The 20160-nt window shown below is 36.9% G+C and overlaps 1 protein-coding gene and 1 long non-coding RNA gene across 11 annotated transcripts in view; one reads left to right on the forward strand and one right to left on the reverse strand.

Annotated features, from left to right (window-relative positions):
- Positions 1 to 20160, reverse strand: part of FER (FER tyrosine kinase) — a 725379-nt gene that overhangs the window by 9339 nt on the left and 695880 nt on the right. For all 10 annotated transcript variants that reach the window (XM_050794609.1, XM_050794604.1, XM_050794601.1 and 7 more), the window contains 2 exons: positions 6581 to 6735; positions 1025 to 1147 (listed from right to left, as the gene is read on the reverse strand). In XM_050794609.1, coding sequence (XP_050650566.1) covers positions 1025 to 1147; positions 6581 to 6735 — 278 coding nt within the window. The remainder of the gene's footprint in view (positions 1 to 1024; positions 1148 to 6580; positions 6736 to 20160) is intronic.
- LOC126957125 (uncharacterized) lies at positions 1098 to 20015 on the forward strand. The gene is made up of 3 exons (XR_007726662.1): positions 1098 to 1193; positions 13543 to 13623; positions 19836 to 20015. It is a non-coding gene; the product is annotated as an uncharacterized LOC126957125 (long non-coding RNA).

The raw sequence follows: 20160 nt of genomic DNA on the forward strand, positions 1-20160 counted from the left end.
GCATTATGCAGTTATTAACTTTTAGTACCTTATGCTGTAGTTATATGGAAACAAAACATCCATTTCTGGGGAAGCTGATTTTTTATTTTCTACAGGTGATGCAGAATTCAATATTACAGAGTTGTAGACTTCTAATTCAAAGAACATTTTTTATTTGTTCATTTCTCAGAAAGTCTGACGTAAGATACATACAAATGCATAGTTTAGTTGCTCTAAGTATTCACTTTCAGAATTAGATGCCGTGAGCAGTTTTAAAAAATCATCTCTACAACCTATGTTTTTCAAGATGAAGAGAAGATGAGGATTTTGTAAATGTGAATTCAATAGGGAAATAAAAATGAATATGAGTCATATTCTTTTACAGTCTGTTGGTTGGCAGTATTTCAGCAGTGCATTGGGTAGTGTGTGAGAGGTAAGAGAACGTAGGAAGGAAGTTAGAAAGGCATCTTCCTACACCCATTTCTACACCCACACCCCTCACTGGGGCCCAGACATTAGGGCATTGTATTTTATCACGAGCTTCTTTTTGTCGAGACTGTACACTACACAAGCGCATGCAAGTATGTCACCATTGCTTAGTTATTCCCATCCGTGGTCTAGGAACCCCAAAGGGTTTCTTCAGAAGTGCTACAATGTTGTCACATTCTCAAAAACTTCCTGAAGACTAACTACATTTCAATTTGGAATATTATTTAAAAGGAGGTTTATCTGGCATAGAATACAAGAGTTTGAGAAACACCACCCTATTTCTCTTAACGACAGTGAACAGCACAATCCTGCCAGACAGGGAAAGGGTGGAAGAAAAGCCTATATACCTCTCTCTTGCATTGGAATCCTTTAAACGGTTTGGATATGTAAGTAAAGAGCAGAGATGTTAGATAAATCTGCTTCTGAACCCCAGAGATGGTCTCATAACACAGCCAAACAGTATTTAACACCCCCCTCTCCTCAAGCAGACACACTGTAAGCACCGCCTACCCCTGGGGCTGGACATGAACACTAACAATGAATGTATTTGGCTCACCTCTTTCTACTTGCTCTCTTGCTTGTTGATTTGTCATTCCAGGGTACGGACAAACCCCTAAGCTGAAGGTCTCCCAGAGAAGGATGCCAAAGCTCCACACGTCACTCTCCGAACTGTATCTCCCTGGAAGGAGAACAACAACCACAACCAAGTGAGGCACAGCAGACAAGTAAGCGACCCTTCCTGTTATGTATGTCTGTGTCAGTCACGCACCACATAATGTTTGGTCAATGATGGAGCACATATATGACAATGGTCCTATTATAATGGAGCTGAAAAATTCCTATTGCCTACTGATGTGGTAGCCATGGTAATGTCATATAACACATTACCTTTTCTATGTCTAGATACACAAAAACTTACCATTGCATTAAAATGACCTGTAGTATTCAATACAGTAACATGCTATACGGGTTTGTAGCCTAGATATGTAGTAGGCTATATCATCTAGGTTTCTGTAAGTAAACCCTATGATCATGGAATGATGAAACTGCCTAATGACGCATTTCTCAGAGTGTATCCCTAAGCGATACGTGACTGTATTTAAACTTACCAAAGGAGGTTGATATGCAGTCTTCCTATTCTCTTTACTGGTTTTATATTCCAGGTCTAGTAATATTACCAATTAAATAAATATTCTTCAGGCTGCTAGTTTAATCAAACCAGCTTCCAAATCACTCTCCCTCCCCTCAAGAATTAATATTCAGCCAGTGTGCAAGCTTACTTTCCCTGTGATATCTGAGTATCTGAATGAGATAGATGGTTTATACAAAAAAGATATACGCTTTTACGTATCAATCCTAGGAGATTAACCAAGTTGGATTCCTGCAATTTTGTCTTACGCTGCTTCGTTTTCTTTCCATTAAAATTACAAACAAACGTAAAGCAATGAGGCAAGTTTCTTCATTTCTCACTCATTGCTGTTTACAGAGGTTCTTATACGCTTAAAGGCCTCATTTTCTCCACTGATAGTTTCATTGACGAAAAATATTTTTGTGTGTTTTAAACAGTAGAAATTAACATAGCTGGCTAATAAAAACGTCTTTAAATTACATGGTGCCCTGTTTTGTTGAAATATCTGGGTGCGCCTGTTTTACTGAGCTATATGAGCTTAGCTCTTAGAATGTTTTTGGTAGTCTCCTAGAGAAGCACAGGAATACAAACCAGCACAAGGTATCTTCTAATCAACGAGGGGAAGTGGATCAGTCTTTTCCAATCTCCAGCCTCTCCAAGAAGCGAGTTTCCAAGATGTTCCCAACATATTTGTATTTTTCACTTACTTTTACATATACTATCATAACTAAACTCCATTTACAGTGGTGTTAAAGATTTCTTAAATTATTTCATTTTCTATCCCTCAGGTAGTTTCCTGTCTTAACTCCGCCACTGCAGGATTTATAAATGCTCCTCCTCCAAAACTGTCAAGTTACTTTAAAATAGGATGGCCTTTCTTAAAAAAAAAAAAAAAAAAAAAAGGTACTTAGTGAAAACAAAAGTATGCCTGCCATAATAACGGCTCTGACATCAGAGTGGGGTTGTACTAACTGATTATCAGCTCCGGCTGTGTGAATTAGCTTCCTTCTTAGTAGACAGTAATTATGGACATTCTTGGGAGGAAGATTAATTTTCTTGTCTGCCTATCAACTCGTTTCATGCTTGGCATTCAGTAATTTAATACTTTTAATGAAAGTCATTCTATGGCTACAAGTTAAGACTAATTCTTTAAGAAAATGTCGGTTATACAGACTTGTATCTTATTTTGTAAGGTATCTGGGCAGAGATCAATAAAGACATATATTACATATAAACCAAGATCACACTTCAGATGTGAAAGCTTATAACCTAGCTCTTAAACCTGGATCTTTGAACCTGGTTTTGTTGGGTAATTTTAACAGACCAAGAGTAACTTACAATTGTATAGAATTTTGCTACTTTTCTATGTCTCATTTGATCTTCACAATACTCTATAGGGAAAAGGTCCTATCGTTCTTATCTTACAAATTAGGAAATTACGTAGAGTAGTAGATGGCTTGCCAGGGTCATGCAACTAATGGCATAACTGGTTGGGAAATCTGCTCACTAAAAATTCTGCCTCCCTCCCATTTCACAGTACTTAGTTACATCATGCTAATATAACTAATTAGAGGATATATCAGCTCCAAATACCCAGGTGACAAAAGGAAAATTTCTGTTCAATAATTGATGATAAATAGATGATTTCTTAGTTGGAGATCAATATTCTATTTTCCCTTTATAAGAACAGTACCTTTGGTGACAGCTGTCAATAAGGATGGTAGCAATACATGCCAAATAGGCTTTGAGTATTCTACCATTTTGTATTTTTTTAAAAAAAAGTATATGAGAGAGACATATACAAAAAGATTTCTCAGCCATTTATGAGAAAAGTATGAGACTGTATCAAGAGTATTTTCATCTAGGAAGGACAATGATCTGGCTAGCAATAGGGCTGGGAAGGCCCTTTAGTATTGCTTTTTTTTTTAAAGCCAAATATACAAAAACAACACTTATGATAAAGCAGTGACAACAGGTTCAATTCTATGTCCCACTCCCCACTTTTCTTGAGACAGGGTCTCACTCTGTTGCCCAGGCTGGAGTATAGTGGCATGATCATGGCTCTATGGCCCTAAGTTTCAGAGAGGTTCCTTGGACTGGAGGTTTCTTTCATCTACCCCAACCCCATACTACATGGGAGACTTGAGTGTTTCACCCATTCTGAGACAAGAGTGAAGAAAGAATATATACTACTTTCACATATGAAAGAAGTATTGGATTGGGCACGGTGGCTCACGCCTGTAATCCCAGCACCTTGGGAGGCTGAGGCGGGTGGATCACCTGAGGTCAGGAGTTTGAGACCAGCCTGACCAATACAGTGAAACCCTGTCTCTACTAAAAGTAAAAAATTAGCTGGGTGTGGTGGCGGGCACCTGTAGTCCCAGCTACTGGGGAGGCTGAGACAGGAGAATTGCTTGAACCCAGAAGGCAGAGGTTGCAGTGAGCTTAGATCGCACTGCTGCACTCCAGCCTGGGAGACAGCAAAACCCCATCTCAGAAAAAAAAAAAAAAAAAACCACACTAGGATTTAGAGTCAATCTTCAGTAATTTTAGTCTGTGGAAACTAAACTTCTCTGGGTTGCTAGGAGAAGGCCTGTAGAGTCTTTCAGGAGCTCTCTCATTGGACTGGGCAATAAATACTACAAACGTCTCCTATATCAAAATCTCTCCTTCCTTGTCATCTAAATTGTTCTATGTTTTATAAAATTTACTAAAGGCTACTACAAAAAGTCCCTCACTATAGATCAAGGATCTTCAGAGACTGGGCGCAGTGGCTCATGCCTGCAGTCCCAGCTACTCCAGAGGCCGAGGTGGGAGGATCGCTTGAGCCCTGGAGGTTGAGGCTGCAGTGAGCCATGATTACGCCGTCGCACTCCAGCCTGGGTGACAAAGTAAGACCCTGTCTCAATTTTAAAAACTCCTTAGACTTGTCCTTATTACTTAAAATGCTTTAGGTCTGGCTGTTAGATATATCCAGAATTGAAACTTTAATTTGTAAATACAACACTTTAGTCAGCTTGAAATTCAAAAAATACACTGTGATCAAGAGGCAGAATTTTACTTGGCAAAACTGTTTAAGAGTAAGAGGACTTTTAAAGGCTATATAACACAGAAAATCTGGCAAACAGAGTTAAGAGCAAATTCTAGAGTTGGATTTTACTGGTAAGACTTTAAGGACTCCGAAACCCAGTTACAGCTTCCTTAGTGCTTGAAATGTTTTGTCATTTAACAAAAACCTTTGTGTAAATATGAGTATTATAATCTTTTATCCTGTGATCATTCCCCTTAGTAATATAATCTGACCCTAGAGTTAATAATAAAAATCACCGCAGAGAGGAATCACTATAGAAAACAGCAGGTCTGCCATTTTCTCTAGATTCTAAGGAATAGTGGAACTGGCTTGTAGTCACTAGAAAGCTCGTAAGAACCTCTCTTGCTGACATACTGAAAGACAAACTAAGAGTGAGGGTTAGTATCTGTGGTAGCTGGGTCAGCCCCAATCAACTTCCAAACCAATTCCATTCAAAACTTTATCTGGAAAACATTTGGTGGTTCCTCAAAAAGTTAAATGTAAAATTATCATGACTTCTAGTAAATACACAGAATAACTGAAAACTGCCCAAATATACAAAAATGGATAAATAAATGGTTGTATATCCATACAGTGAATTATTCAGTCCTAAAAAGGAACGAAGTACTGATACATGATACGACATGGATGAACCTCAAAAATCTTATGCTAAGTAAAATAAGCCAAGACACAAGATATCACATATTATATAATTCCATTTGTATGAAATTCCCAGAAGAGCTAAATCCACAGAAATAAAAGGCAGATTGGTGGCTACTAGGGGGCGAGAGGATGGAAGAAATGAGGGGAGAAGGCAGATTGGTGGCTACTAGGGGGCGAGAGGATGGAAGAAATGAGGGGATAAGGCAGATTGGTGGCTACTAGGGGGCGAGAGGATGGAAGAAATGAGGGGAGAATGCTTACTGGGGACAGGGTTTTATTTTGGAATGATGAAAATGTTTTGAAACTAGAGGTACTGGTTATACAACATTGTCGGTTGTACTAAATGCCAATGCTTGTTCACTTTAAAGTAATTAACTTTACGGTATGTGAATTTCACCTCAATTTTTTTAAAAAAGCTTTCTCTAATTTAGGAATTAAATTAAGGCATTTATAAATGCTTTACAAATTAGTTCCCATAATGAGGTAATATTTCATTTTAAATCAACAAAGAATCATTTTACATTTTTATTCAAAACATACCATACCCACTCACCAAGCCATGGCTTATATGCTGCTTCCCTCAATGAAAATGTAATTTCTAATTTCACTTAAAGCACACTCTTTTTTTTTTTTCTCTTAAATTCTTGAGTTGTCATTCATCTTGTTATGGCCCATTTCATCCCAACCACAGATAATGCAAGTTATATTTATTTCCAATTACAATGACACATAAAAATTCAAGTGAAAAAAATCCCTGCTGTTTTAAAATATAATTCCCATCTCCTTCTTTGCTCAAGATTTATATCAGTTTCACAGACTGAGATACTAAGAAACCACATCAATTTCAGAGTGAGAACCTACAGAACTGATTGACTTAATATTTTAGGAACCTAACATTAGATGAGGTTATTGGACCAATTATAAGACATTTGAAAGAAATGATCCAGAGCCACAGCAACACTTACTCTGTGTATAATCTATTACAAAGTCATTTTTTGGTATTAAAAACCTTCTCAGATGTACAGTCATATTTAAAAGTACTTATATCTACCTTTTTAATATAGCAATATTACATATAGAAATCTAATCAATAATTTCAACAAATTAAAAGGTATGAAATTCACTCATTTGTGTTGATCCTTAAATCATTCTAACTTGCATTCTGTGCTACCCCTGTAAATTTTGCTTGTGAATGTTTTGTGCTGATGCCATTCATTTTTACCAAGAAAAAAAAAGTGGTCTATTCTTACCATAATTAAGAGCTTCTGGTGCTGTCCATTTAATGGGAATTTGCTTTAAGCCAGAAGATGAATACACTCCACCATCCTCTTGACGAGACATTCCAAAGTCACTGATTTTCAGAACATTATTTTCACCCACCAGGCAGTTTCTTGCAGCAAGGTCCCTAGGTTACAATGAGACATAGAAAATGCCTATTAAAATAAATTGAAAGCCACTTTCACATTCATGATTTCCACACTTTGCATTTTTACATTTGCAATGTATTTATAATGAGGTTAAGAATGCTTGTGATTTACCAGTCCTCCTCATCTTTTCTGTCCTAGGTGAAAAACATCCATGAGAACATATGCATATGGAATAGGCCACATGCTAGTTTTCTAGGTGCCACATATATTTCCATTTAAATAGAAAAACACTGATTCTAGCTTTAAAAGAGAAAATTACAGAGGAGAGGCTAAGCAAACTTGGCATTACTTCTCCTTTGGCTTTCCTAGAGCAGCACTGTCCAATAAAGGAGCCATCTGCCACATGTGCTACTGGACACCTGCAATGTGGTTAGTGTGACCAAGAAACGGAATTTTTCATTTTATATACTTTTAGTTAATTACATTTAAATAGCTGCATGTGCCTAGCAGATACTGAGTAGACTCTGGTAGACAATTCTTAGGGCTTCCCAAAGGTTGGAAAGTGGCTGAGGTACCAGAGAGGTTGGCAACTCTTTTTCTGCTGCATCTGGCCCTGTCTCTCTCTCATCCACCTCATCTTGTCCAGTCTCCCTATCACTTACTATATCCCAGCCATACTGGGCTTCTTTTTGTCCCCAAATGCAGGACAAGTCCCCTAAATGAGGCAAGCTTGTTGCACTGTATACCTTTTGCACTCTAGTGTTCCCCTTTGCCTCCAGTGTTCTTCCAGTTTTGCATAGCTGGCTCCTCTTCATTCATTCTTAGCCCAAACATTCTCTTTTCAGAGAGTTCTTTCCTGACCACTCTAATCTTCCAAAGTCTTTCTTTGGGGAGGACATTCAATAACCAAATTCATATACAGCCATCCCTTGGGATCCATGATTGGTTCCAGGACCCCCCTCAGATACCAAAATCCAAGGATGCTCAAATCCCTGATATAAAATGGTGTAGATTTGCCATATGCACATGCTCCTGTATACTTTAAATCTCCTGTATACTTTAGATCATCTCTAGATTACTTATAATACATTGTAAATGCTATGTAATAGTTGTTGGAAGTCTATATATGTTTAGTACAGACACAACCATCTATTTTAAAAAAAACTCTCTCTGGATGGTTGAATCCACAGATGTGGAACTTACGGTTACAGTCATATATAAAAAGAATTACATATAACCAAGTGGAGCTTGTCCTAGTAACACAAGGTTGGTTTAACATTTTAAAAGTAATCAGTGTTATTCACTAGAGTAACAGAATATAGGAGGGAAAAACTTGATAATTCCAACTGATGCAGAAAAAGCAATGGACAAAAATTCAAACCCACTGATAAAACTCAACAATCTAGAAATACTAAGGAATTTATTTAACCTGACAAAGGGCATATACAAACAGTTAAATCTCTAACATTACACACTTAAATGGTGAAAGGCTAAATTGTTTTCTATTGAGGTCAAAGCAAGGATACCTGTTTTCACCAGTTCTAGTCAAAGGGATCTCTTGGAAATAATTTTACTTCTTTTCTGATATCTGCCTCTCAGTTTTTCATGTGTTCCCTTATGTCATTTTCAATTTGAAAATGTGATGTTTTTTACATAGAAAATCTTTGGGAATGTTTATAACAAGAACTAGAATTAATGAATTTTACAAGGTTGCAAAAATACACAAAGTATTCTTGTAAGCAGCAAACAATTGGAAAATAAATTCCATTTACAGTAGTACCAATAAGGCAAATACCTAAAAATAAATCTAACAAAAGACAAGTCCTTTATACTTCAAACTACAAAACTTCACTGAAAAAAATCATAAATATGTGAATATTAATATGGCAATTCTTCCCAAATTAATGTATAGATTTAATGCACTCACAACCAAAAATTCTGGCTGATGTGCTGTAGAACTAGATAAATGGAGTCTAAAATGTATATGGAAATGAAGGGTTCTACAATAAAGTAATTTTAAGAAAGGTGTACAAAGTTGTAGGACTTACCTAACCTGATTTCAAATTCCACTAGAAAGCTATAGTTCTCAATAGAGTTTAGCATTGGTAGAAACGTTTATAGCTCAATTGAATAGAACAGAGAGGATCTACAAACACACCCACATATGTATAATCAACTAATTTTTTTGGCAGAGGTACAATGGCAAGGTAGTATGCACCTCCCAACTCTAGTCAGTGGGCCAAATGCCATCACCCTTGGTCAGAATGAGTTTTTAGTCACTGCAATGCTTTAGTCATGTACAGGATTTCATTGTTAGTACTTTCATTAGAGTAATATCTATGTTTTATAGCTACATACACTTCTGTTGTCATAACTATCTTCATTGCACCACCAGTTTAGAGATTTGTTCTCTGAAATGAGGATTACAGTTCTATGAGAGGCCAATCTAAAACTAATTTAGAGATATCTCAATTCAGTGTAAATAAAATTTCAATACCATTTACAGAAAATGCTTTTTCCTTTGGGCTGCATTTAGTTCAAGTGAGTGGAAATGGGATCTTTTTGAGATAATCTATGCATTAAATAAAACCTTAGGCCTTTATGCCATAAGCATGCACTGTATACTCAGTTTGCCAAATATTCTAATAAGTATTAAAGGAGACAGAATAAAGGATATGGTGTCTGGGCTAAGAAGCCAACAATCTAATTTGGGAGATAAGGCAATCACACACCTTTCTTCCTCCTTTCCTCTCTATTCTCTTCTTTATTAAGCCTACTATTGTCCAGTACTGAGTCACACTTTGGGAGACACACTAGTACTCCCAGCCTCTTCACACATAAAACTGCCAGAGAACAATCAGTGTGAACCTGTGTGTTACAGACTGCAAATCCTACAGGAATTCAGAGGTGAGAAATCTCATAATAGGCTGGTGTTGTCATTCACCCGAGGTATCAGAGATAGCCATATCTCACCACAGGCAGAGGGATATAACAGCAAATGCTGCTCACTGCTAAAAGGAGATGGAAATGTTCCACTTATGTGTGCCTAGTAATCTTATTTGAAGATTCAAACTTCTGAGTGTGCACCAGAGGTGTCCTCCAACTCATACATAATATGAGACAGGCTAATTAAGGATTAAATAAGAACAGAGAGCAGTTACAGGAACGCCAAGGCCAGCAGGCAATGGAGATGAGTAAATTTTCTTCACTGTCTAGAAAGCACAATGGTGCACATCTTGTTCTGTGGCTACGTTCACTCTTAGAGCATGCCCTACAGTAAGCCAGGAATCACCATGAGGCTGAGCCAGTGTTCTCCTTTGCAATGCTATTTTGCCCCAAGCATTGTTTACTCGCTACTATGATTCTACAAAGTCGGGATTTATTCCTCATGTAAAAAACGAGTTAGAGAAATATTTGCTTTTTTTTTTTTTTTTTTAAATAAAAACTATTCCCATTGGGTCTGGATAATACTGAGCCACAAATAACTACTAGCACTTATGAGGAGAAAACCTCTTTAAGGCCCTGGAGTTTCCTGATTCTGGCTGAAACATGGTATAAAACCAACAACCCAGGGAGTGAGGAATAAATGAAGCATACTTCATTTGCTCTACTATATTCTGACAAAAAGGGGAGAATTATCTTATACAAACTGTATTTAGGTAGTTAGCTGCAAGCATATTTGGGGCACACTGCAGTAGTTAAATGCACCAACTTTTAAAAATATATGAATTACATTATTTTCTAATTTTTATATCACTTATACACAGATACATGTTCTTTAAAAATTTAAACACAAAAAATGTGACCAAACGTTTCCCATCAGACTTTGCCAATTCCATTTGACTTATTGATATAAATTTAGATACATTCTTATTATATAAACTTTGTACCACATGTATATATTTGTTTACAAACCTAATTGTACAGTTCTTGTTCTGACATTTATTCTAATATCATTTGATGTCCTTCAGAAAATGTTAATAATTTCCTCCATGCAGGCCAAGTGTACTGCTTGGCAGATTTATTTACTTTTTTTTTGTTGTTGACAATTGCGAGTATATGGTTCTGTTACTTCTTTCCCCTATTATTCTTAGTTGACATATAATAATTGTACATATTTATGGGACAGTGATATTTTGATATGTGTAAAAAAATATGTAATGATCAAATCAGGGTAATTAGCATATCTATAATCTCAAACATTTATCATTTGTGTCACGAACAGTGAAATCTTCCCTTCTGGCTTCTTGAGAATATAGAATAAATTAACCTTATTCATTCTACACTGCTGCAGAACACCAGAACTCTTTCTATCTAGCTATAATTTTGGTATCTACTAACCCAATCTCTTTCCATCCTCCCCACCTCTCTACCCTTCCCAGTTCCTGTACCTTACAATTCTACTCTCTTCCTCCACAAGCTTGATTTTTTTTTAGCTCCCACATGAGTGACAACATGCAGTATTTATCTTTCTATGCCTGACTTATTTTGCTTAACATGATGTACTCCAGGCTTATCCATGTTGATGCAAATGACAGGATTTCATTCTTTTTAAACAGGTAAACAGTATTCCATCGTGTATGTATACACACCACATTTTCTTTGTTGATGGGCATTTAGGTTGATTCCTTATCTTTGCTATTGTGAAGAATGCTTTAATAAATATACATATCCCTTTGATATACTGAGTTTCTTTCCTTTGGACAAATCTGCTGGATCATATGTTCTACTCTTAGTTTTTTTTAAGAAACTTCCCCACTGTTTTCCATAATATGTATATTAATTGACATTCCCAGCAACAGTGTATAAGAGCTTCTTTTCTCTGCATCCTTGCCAGCATTTGATATTTGTCTTTTGTCTTTTTTTTTTTTTTTTTGAGATGGAATCTTGCTCTGTCGCCCGGGCTGGAGTGCAGTGGCACGATGTCGGCTCACTGCAGCCTCCATCTCCCACATTCATGTGATTCTCCTGCCTTGGCCTCCCGAAGTGCTGGAATTGCAGGCATGAGATGCTGCATCTGGTGTTGTCTTTTGATGATAGCCATTCTAACTGGGGTGAAATGATATCTCACTGTGGTTTTGATTTGCATTTCCCTAATGATTAGTGTTGAGCTGTTTGAATTTCTTGGATATTCTAGATTTTAGTCCCTTGTCAGATGAACAGTTTGCAAATATTTTCTCCCATTCTACAGGTTGTCTCTTCACTATGCTGATTGTTTCCTTTGCTGTGCAGAAGCTTTTTAATTTAATATAGTCCCATTTGTCTATTTTTGTTTTAGTTGCCTGTGCTTTTGAAGTCATGTTAGCTATAAAACCTTTGCCTAGACCAGTGTCCTGAAGCATTTCTCCTATGTTTTCTGAAGTAGTTTTATAGTTTCAGGTCTTATGTTAAGTCTTCAATCCATTTTTATACATGGTAAAAGCATCAACTTTTTAGTATTATATCGCTTATTAGCTCTTGGAGGTTTGGAAATTTACTTACTCTTAGCTTTAGTTTTCTCATTTGTGAAATGGGGATAATAATTGTACCTACAACATGAGGTTTTTGTGAGAATTAAATATGTAAACCACTTAAACAGAAAGTAGTCAGTGTCAATAAATGTTAGTCACATACAGATATAAAACTGTAAGTTCATCATAGGAAGACTTGAATTTAGCCTCAGAAACAATGCATCAGGAAATCTGCCTCCTTCCGGTTTCTGATTAGATTCAACTATTTGATAATTTTCTCATCATATGAATATAAAAGACAGTCAGTTTAGTTCTCCTAAAACCAACGTAAATAGTATTTTACTGTATGCCGGGTACTATTTGAAGCACTTTTCATATGTTAAGTCACTCAGAAATTACTGTACTTATGATCTCCATTCCTATAGATGATAAAACCGAAGCCCAGGAAGTTAATCAACTTGCCCAAGGTCACAAAGCTAGTAAGTGGAGGAAAGCAGACATTGAATCCCAGCAACACAGCTCCAGAGTCTGTAATTTTAGCCACTTACTATAATGCTTCTCAATATAGCTAATAATTCTCTTTCAGAATGTAATCAAATGACACACACCTTAACCCATGGCCAATGGCTATAACTTCTGAATTTTAAGTAAGAGGCAAAATGGATGACCTTTAGGAAAGGAGGTGACACTTCAAACTCCCTCCCTGTCCCCTAAAAAACAACAAAACAAACAGCCTATATATACACATATAAAAATCTGTTTTCTAATAAGCAGCCAAATGTCACCAACTGCTTTGAAACAATATATGAGTGTCCTGATGAAGGAGAGTAGGACTGCCTGTTTCTTGCAAAATTTTGCACACAGTCACAGAAATGGAACCATAAGCTGTCTCTTAGAGCACACCAGGAAACTGAGGTTGGGCCAGGTGGGGTGTCTTTGGCAACAGAGGTGGTATGTTGAGCGCTTTTATAAAAAACAAAAACAAAAACAAGGCAATACCATAGCCACTATTTAGCTGTAAGTAATGGGATCAGAGATTGACCAAAAAATAAATGGCTACCCAGCTTCTTCTGCATGTCAGAGGTTGCTTATTTCCATTTCAGAATCTACCTTATTATTTCTTTTGAACAAAATACATATATATGAAATCTCCCTACATTTCTCATTTTCAGTGCACTGCTGATTTCACTCTGTTTTCCATTCATCATACTGTTCCTCATCTCTTCTCTTCCCTTTGCAACCTTCTTTACCACACTTCATACCTCTCTCTGGTAACTTCTGTGCCCATTACTGATGGGGCACTTATTTCTAAAAGAGGCCCCAAAGGAAGCCTGCAGCTGTAAAACTGTGGAATTAGTACCATTATTAAAATGTGTCTGTTCTCTTTCTTTGAAGAATTGTTCCAGTGCCACAGACTTCTGGGAGGAAGAAAACAGAAGTCCCGCCTCTTTGAATGCAGCTATCAACTGATGTAGAGTGAGAGCATAATTTGTGCTTTTTTGTTCAGGGTTGGTTCAATGCCCTGCAGATATTTATTGTGAGAGCAAATGACTGCTTATTCTTGAAGCTTCTCTCCTGCTACCTGTCAGGACACTCAGAATACATAATATTTGAGTCCTCTCATTTACTTAAAGCCACTGTTAAAATGCAAATATGTTACTTGTGGGGAGTACTCATATTTTAGCATAAATATACCACTTACTCATATTTTAGCATAAATTATTTGAATAGATAATCGAATAGACATCAAAGTCTTAAGGGATTAGGAGGACAGGGCTGATATGTTCTGACAGTGGGAAATAATAAGGGAAAACTGGTTGAGCAGAGCAGGCTTGGGTGAGGCATGAAGTAGGCTTTTAAGGAATAGTCAATTTGGGCACTGGGTGAATTCTGAAGGGTATGACAGAGCACTGGGTGGGGGCAACAATGCAGACGTAACTTATAAAAAATTTGTATAGGGCTAGGCCCTGATGTATTTATTCTATACCAGGTTATTTCTTCTCAATAGCAGAGGAAGATCCCACTGGTGGCTTGGATGCCTCAACCACTGAGTCCATTTACTATAGTGGAGGAAGGTTTCTCTCTCTGGAGAAACAGAGGCCTGTGGTGATTCCCTTCAATGAGGTTGCTGCCTGATGGCTGGAACACGAAACAACCAAGTTGTTGCCTGATACAGCTGACTGAATGGGAATCAATTATGGAAAACACTGTTAGTCATCTGGCTTTCCTTAAAATGGCCATGCTCAGCACAGAGAAGTGCTTGCCGCTTTTGGATCTTTTATCTCATTTCCTTGGGCGACTTCCCTATAAGAGAATTCTGGTTGGACATGTACAAGTGCAAATTCCACATATTCTTTTCTTTAGCTTAGAAATCATATTCCTAGATAAAGCAAGGGAACTCATACTAAATATGAATGTTGAAGATAACTCGGAACCAAACACACAGTGATAAAGCTTGTCTTAAAATTACCCCAAAAACCCAAGGGGACCTTTCTTTGCATTTGATTATTGTGATTAATCTGGATGGTTTATAGTTTATGAAATAGGTGCTAAATTTGTATATTCAGATATAAATCTCTCTCAGTCAGTGTTGTCCGCTCCCTATCACCTGTGGGCCACATTGTGAAATGAGATATCAAATCTCCAGGCACAAATTTTAAATAAATATTGATCTATTGTTAAACCTCTTAAGATTCTAGTCTAGAGGAACTTGGTGGGGGTACAGATTAAAAACATTTAAGTAAATGTTTTCATCTCTTCAGTTCACAGAAACATATCAAATTTTACTGGGCAATTTAATAACAAAACTGAGCTTTGTCTTAAACAAATTAAAGGCCACTAGCTGTCTGAGGCTACAATAAAATGCACTACAAGGACCTGGCTCAGAAGTTAGCCTTAGTATTGATGGCGATAGCCTCTACTCCTAAAAGACTTCTGGAAGAGAGATTTAAAAAATATACACCCACTCCCATTCTGAGACTATGAAGTGAAAATACTGAGACTATGAAGTACTTGACTGAGTGACAAAAAACATAACTTAAAATGTTATACTTGGATGCAATAAGTTACCTGAGCAACAGACAGAAAAAAGTGACAAAACCACTCCTTACTGAATAGCCATCATGATAATGGCTATCATTTATTGAGTGCTTTATATGTGCCAGATACCCTTTTAAATGTCTTTCATATAACCCATGCTCTTTCAATACTCAACTTCATGCATACTAATCTGTACACTACATACTTCCACAGATTTTTTCCATAAGCAATGATGCAAACATTTGCATTGTTGGAAGTTCTGGACTAGGGATTAGTACAGTTTTCACTCAGTTTTTTCTTAAAGCTATATAAGCTTATATGTTCCACATTTTCCTGGACCTTGGAAATGAGAGCACCAGTTCTTGATTTCTGAGCATGAGGGCTGCTGAATAATGTCAAACAATTTTATGATCCTTTGCACCACACATCAACCCAGATGTCATGTTTTATAATGGCTGACAGCAAAAATACAACATGACGAAAAGCTACTAAGAATTTGACAATGTTTTGAAGTGAATTTACACTCTACTAATCATGCCAATAAAAGAATAGTGCATATAGATAGACATATACAGACATTATTCTGTATCAGATGATGCTGGATAGACACTTGGAACACTTGCAGTAATTTGGAGGAACCAGGGGTCCATGGTGCACCAGCTGGTGGCCAGCATATGACCCTTTCAACTCTAACATTCTGTACACTCCAGGTTAAAGGCATTGTCTTCCTGTAAGTAGCCAGATGAATCTAGCCTCACAGAGGTGGTAGATGGCCCTGGCAAAGAGTTTTCCATGTTGCCAGTACAACAGTGGGTGTCAGCAGCTAATGAATGCAAGTCACACTCAGAGGGTAAGTTAGAAGAGTTCCACTACCCAGGAGCTCTACTATAACAATGCATGTATCCTCTGGCTTGCCTTCGCTGAATAACTGTGGGTTACAACCAAGAAATCACATTTCCCAATCCTGTAAGAATATTGGCAACCATTGATTGACACCTATTATGTGTTAGGCACAATGCTAGGAACTTAACCTATTATCCCTAATCCTAACAATCACACTCAGAGGCATACATGTCTTTGTATATGGTTACAGAAACAGGCTCAGAGATTAAATAACTTGCCCAACATCACATAGCTGGTGACTGAGTATGGAATCTATCTTGCTCCAAAGCCCTAGTTCTTTGTTTTCCACAGTGTTGAGTGTTCTTTTGGTTTCTTTGAAATACTATTCATTTTATCTTGATAAAAGTTATACTCTTTAATCCCTGAGTAGATAGATTTCTGCCATTTTGTTCCTGGGAATTATTTTCTTTCCCATTTAAGATTAATGAAATAAATCCCCTGACTTGGTACTTAGGCTATGGAATAAGAATATATTGGGAGGACTAAAATATGCATTTTTTCTATTCTATTTTCTATAAGGGCATATAACAATTCCTCTATAATCATTTGTTATCGTTTATAATTTCATGAAGTGATATACATAGTCACACTAAGACCTAAATTAAGATATAAGAGGCACATAAAGATACAGAGCAACTGCGTAATCTGTGATGCACAAGGTGCCATAATGAGCCTCAGGAACATTTAAATTTTTATAGTCTGCAAAATGTTCAGCTACTAATGAACAAATACACCCTAATTATAGTGGAATGCACCTAGATTTAGATACTGAATCATCTGCAGTGGTTAACTCTTTGTAGGATTTTCTTCTTTGTACAAGGGATGCCACTGACTTTGTACTTTACCAAGAGTGTCAATAATGACACTAAATTCTCCCAACCAGACAGCTCTATGATCAGCTTGCACATTTACCTCTGGTTTGGGGATGTCTGACTCCTAGGCCACACTCCTGGGTGGCAGATGGCAAACTCCTCATCTGGCATATTATCACAAAAAGCATTTTTAGAATAGTTTTGGTCCCTACATACAAAGGGGAAATACATTTATTGTAGCACCACTATTCTGTTAATGGAAAACAGTTTTCAGTATTTATAGGAATTCAAAAGAAGTAATGACTTTCTTTTACGTATCTCAACAGTTCCTTCTTTGCCTCCCATTTACACTCTTTTAAAATGAAATTTTCATTATTCCCATTTCAATTTCTAATGTTGCTTTCTATGTTTATGAAGTAATATCCCAGGTGACTTTATAATAAATTTCCCTTCAGTCCTATGATTGCTTGCAGTGTACAAAACTGAAATAGAGTCTAAGTTATGAATACAGGTCTATTTTACAATAATTCATTTTTATCTTTAAACAAAGATCTAAAATTCAATTTCTTTTCTGTCTCTATATATTTTCTTTCCATAGTCAGGAAAGCTTGCTTTATCTTTGTTCAATTTTAATTCTGCATTATGTTTGATAAGACTTTATGGTATTAAGACTTGATTTCATATGCATAGCTACTTTTCTTGTAGTTCTACAAGATAAAGGTTTTTAAAAATATTTACCTAAAATATTCACCAAATGTCCTTCTATGATGAGTTGTTATTCATTCGTGATTCTTTGATGTAATTCATAAAAAATGTGCATTGTGCATTCATGAAGGATTACTTGTCTGAGCAAATATTAACTTCGCATATACATGTGTCCTTTTGGTCTCTTAATGAAATTTACTTTTACTAACTTGCAGACCACAGTTACATAAAAGTGTCTGGTGGACAAAATAATTTATATAAATGTAAAATTTATAATGCCTGAAGGGTTTGGAAGAATTCTGGCAAATTTATAGCACTTTCCAAATTACGAGAAGAAAAATATGATAGCTGCTTAACAGCATTCGGCAACAGTGTACAGCAATGGAGGCAAGTGGGTATCATAGGATCTTGGTGAAATTCAGTGAATTACTTTTGTAAGAACTAGGACATAGGATTTTAGAATTCTATGAAATATCAAATGGTCATTTTAGTGCTATTAGGTAGTAGGCCTTTTAGATTATTCAAAATATTTTTTCAACATGCCAGTTTATGATAAACAATACAAATGAAGAGGTATGGGGAAGGGGCTTCCATGCCCTCTCTGGGTGTGCTGCCCTCCAGAACCTGCCTCATCTTTAGCTATCTGGAAGCTCTGGAAACACTGTCCTTTTGAGTTTTTATGCAGGCTTCATTACACAGGCATAATTGATTAAACTACTGGTGACTAATTTACCTTCAGCCCTCCTTCCCTCCCCAGAGATTGGGGGATGGAGACAAAAGTCCCAACCCTCCAGTCATGCCTTGGTCTTTCTGGTGACCAGGCCCCATCCTGAAGCTCCCAAGGGGTTGCCAGCTGTCAGTCAACTCATTAGCATATAAAAAGACATCATTTATGCCAGGAAAAGGGGACAAAGACCAAATATATATTTCACAATATCACAGTCAACTCCCAGTCTTCTAACGGGATCTGTTACATCCAAAGGATATATAACTTACAAGATACTGGGACATTACTAGAATTCATTTAGTCATTAATACTGTAATGTGTCCAGTTCATCATGTTGTATGAATATACTCCCAGAGTGAGGCCACTCAGGTTTGCAGGCTTCCAAAGCAGGAGTAGTCTCAGAAAATATACAGGTTCACTCTTTCAGGCATTTGGTATAATTAAGTTAAAAGACAATGTCATCTCTTGCTCTGAGCCTCTTTTAAGGTAATATAATATTGGATTTCTGTCATATAACCCATTTGTTCATTTCTTTACCCTCAGCTACTGTTTTTCCTTCTGTTCATTCATACTGAAACTTTTCTACCTTTGGAAGGGACATTAGGTTTGACTATCCTGCTTGTCTAGACTCTAGGCAACAATCCTAGTCCAGCAAGTACCTCCCCCTCAGACCATTCCCATTCAGATAGGGTAAGGTTACACTGGGGCAGAACTAGTAGGCTATTTTTACCATCAGGCAATATAGTTGCATTCATTGTTAACTCCAATTCTGGCAGAAGGCTCTCAGGAAATCTGACATAAGGTTTAAGAACCGTAGTTACAAAGTAATTAGAGTCTATATTTGCAACCACTTTTAAGACCTTGTTATTTTGGCACAAATGGTAATGAATCTGACCTTAAATACATGCCAAAGACAAAACGTAACTTGGACTACAAAATGTCCAAAATGTTTGACAATGATGGTGGAGAAAAGAGACAATCATTTCTGGTTATTTGATCTGGGAACTGAATCAGGAAACATTACTAAGTCTCTATTATGCAGATGAATTTGTATGTTCTAGGAACACAGCAATCTATGGTTATTGACTGACAGATACACAAAAACCCTTACTATTTTAAAATGGAATAGACATACTTCCAGTTTACTTTGGAGTTTTTGCAAAGTACCATTTCTGTTAATCTTATAATCACACAGAATTTAGCCATGTAAAACAGGATATTCATTCATGTATATGTATGTACATATCAACCAGCTGGCACACCATTCATTTATTGAGATCTTACTCATAGCAAGTCCTCTGCTATATACTGTAGATACAGATAAACTAATTCCTTCCCAAAGAGTTCAATTCCATAAGAAGAGACAGTTATGCAAACCCATAAATTGCAATATTGAAAATTTCAAGTTTGAAGGTAATGTTCAGAGGTAGGCTCTCAGAGACAGTTGTGGTATGAAAAATGAAGCCATAACATTTTGTATTTCTCCACCCTTTTGTATCTAGGCTAACCTAGCAGAATGTGGTGGAAGTGACGGTATGAAGTTCTGGAGTGTAGGCCACAAGATACCTTGCAGCTTCCAACTTTTGTCTTTCTGGAACATTCCTAATACCATGTAAAGAAGCCCAGGTGAGAAACCACGTTGGATGAGAGGGACTCAACCTACAGCCAGCATAAAGGGCCCAGACATGTAAGTGTGAGGGTATGTTATACTCTCCAGCACTGGTAAGGTTACTGATGACTGAAGCCACAAAAAAGATTCCTGGGTAGAACAGTGGAACACCATTCAGCTGAGCCCAGCACAAACTGTTAACCCAAACTGACAGAACA

This window comes from Macaca thibetana, chromosome 6 (assembly GCF_024542745.1).
Source record: "Macaca thibetana thibetana isolate TM-01 chromosome 6, ASM2454274v1, whole genome shotgun sequence".
NCBI lineage: Eukaryota > Metazoa > Chordata > Mammalia > Primates > Cercopithecidae > Macaca > Macaca thibetana.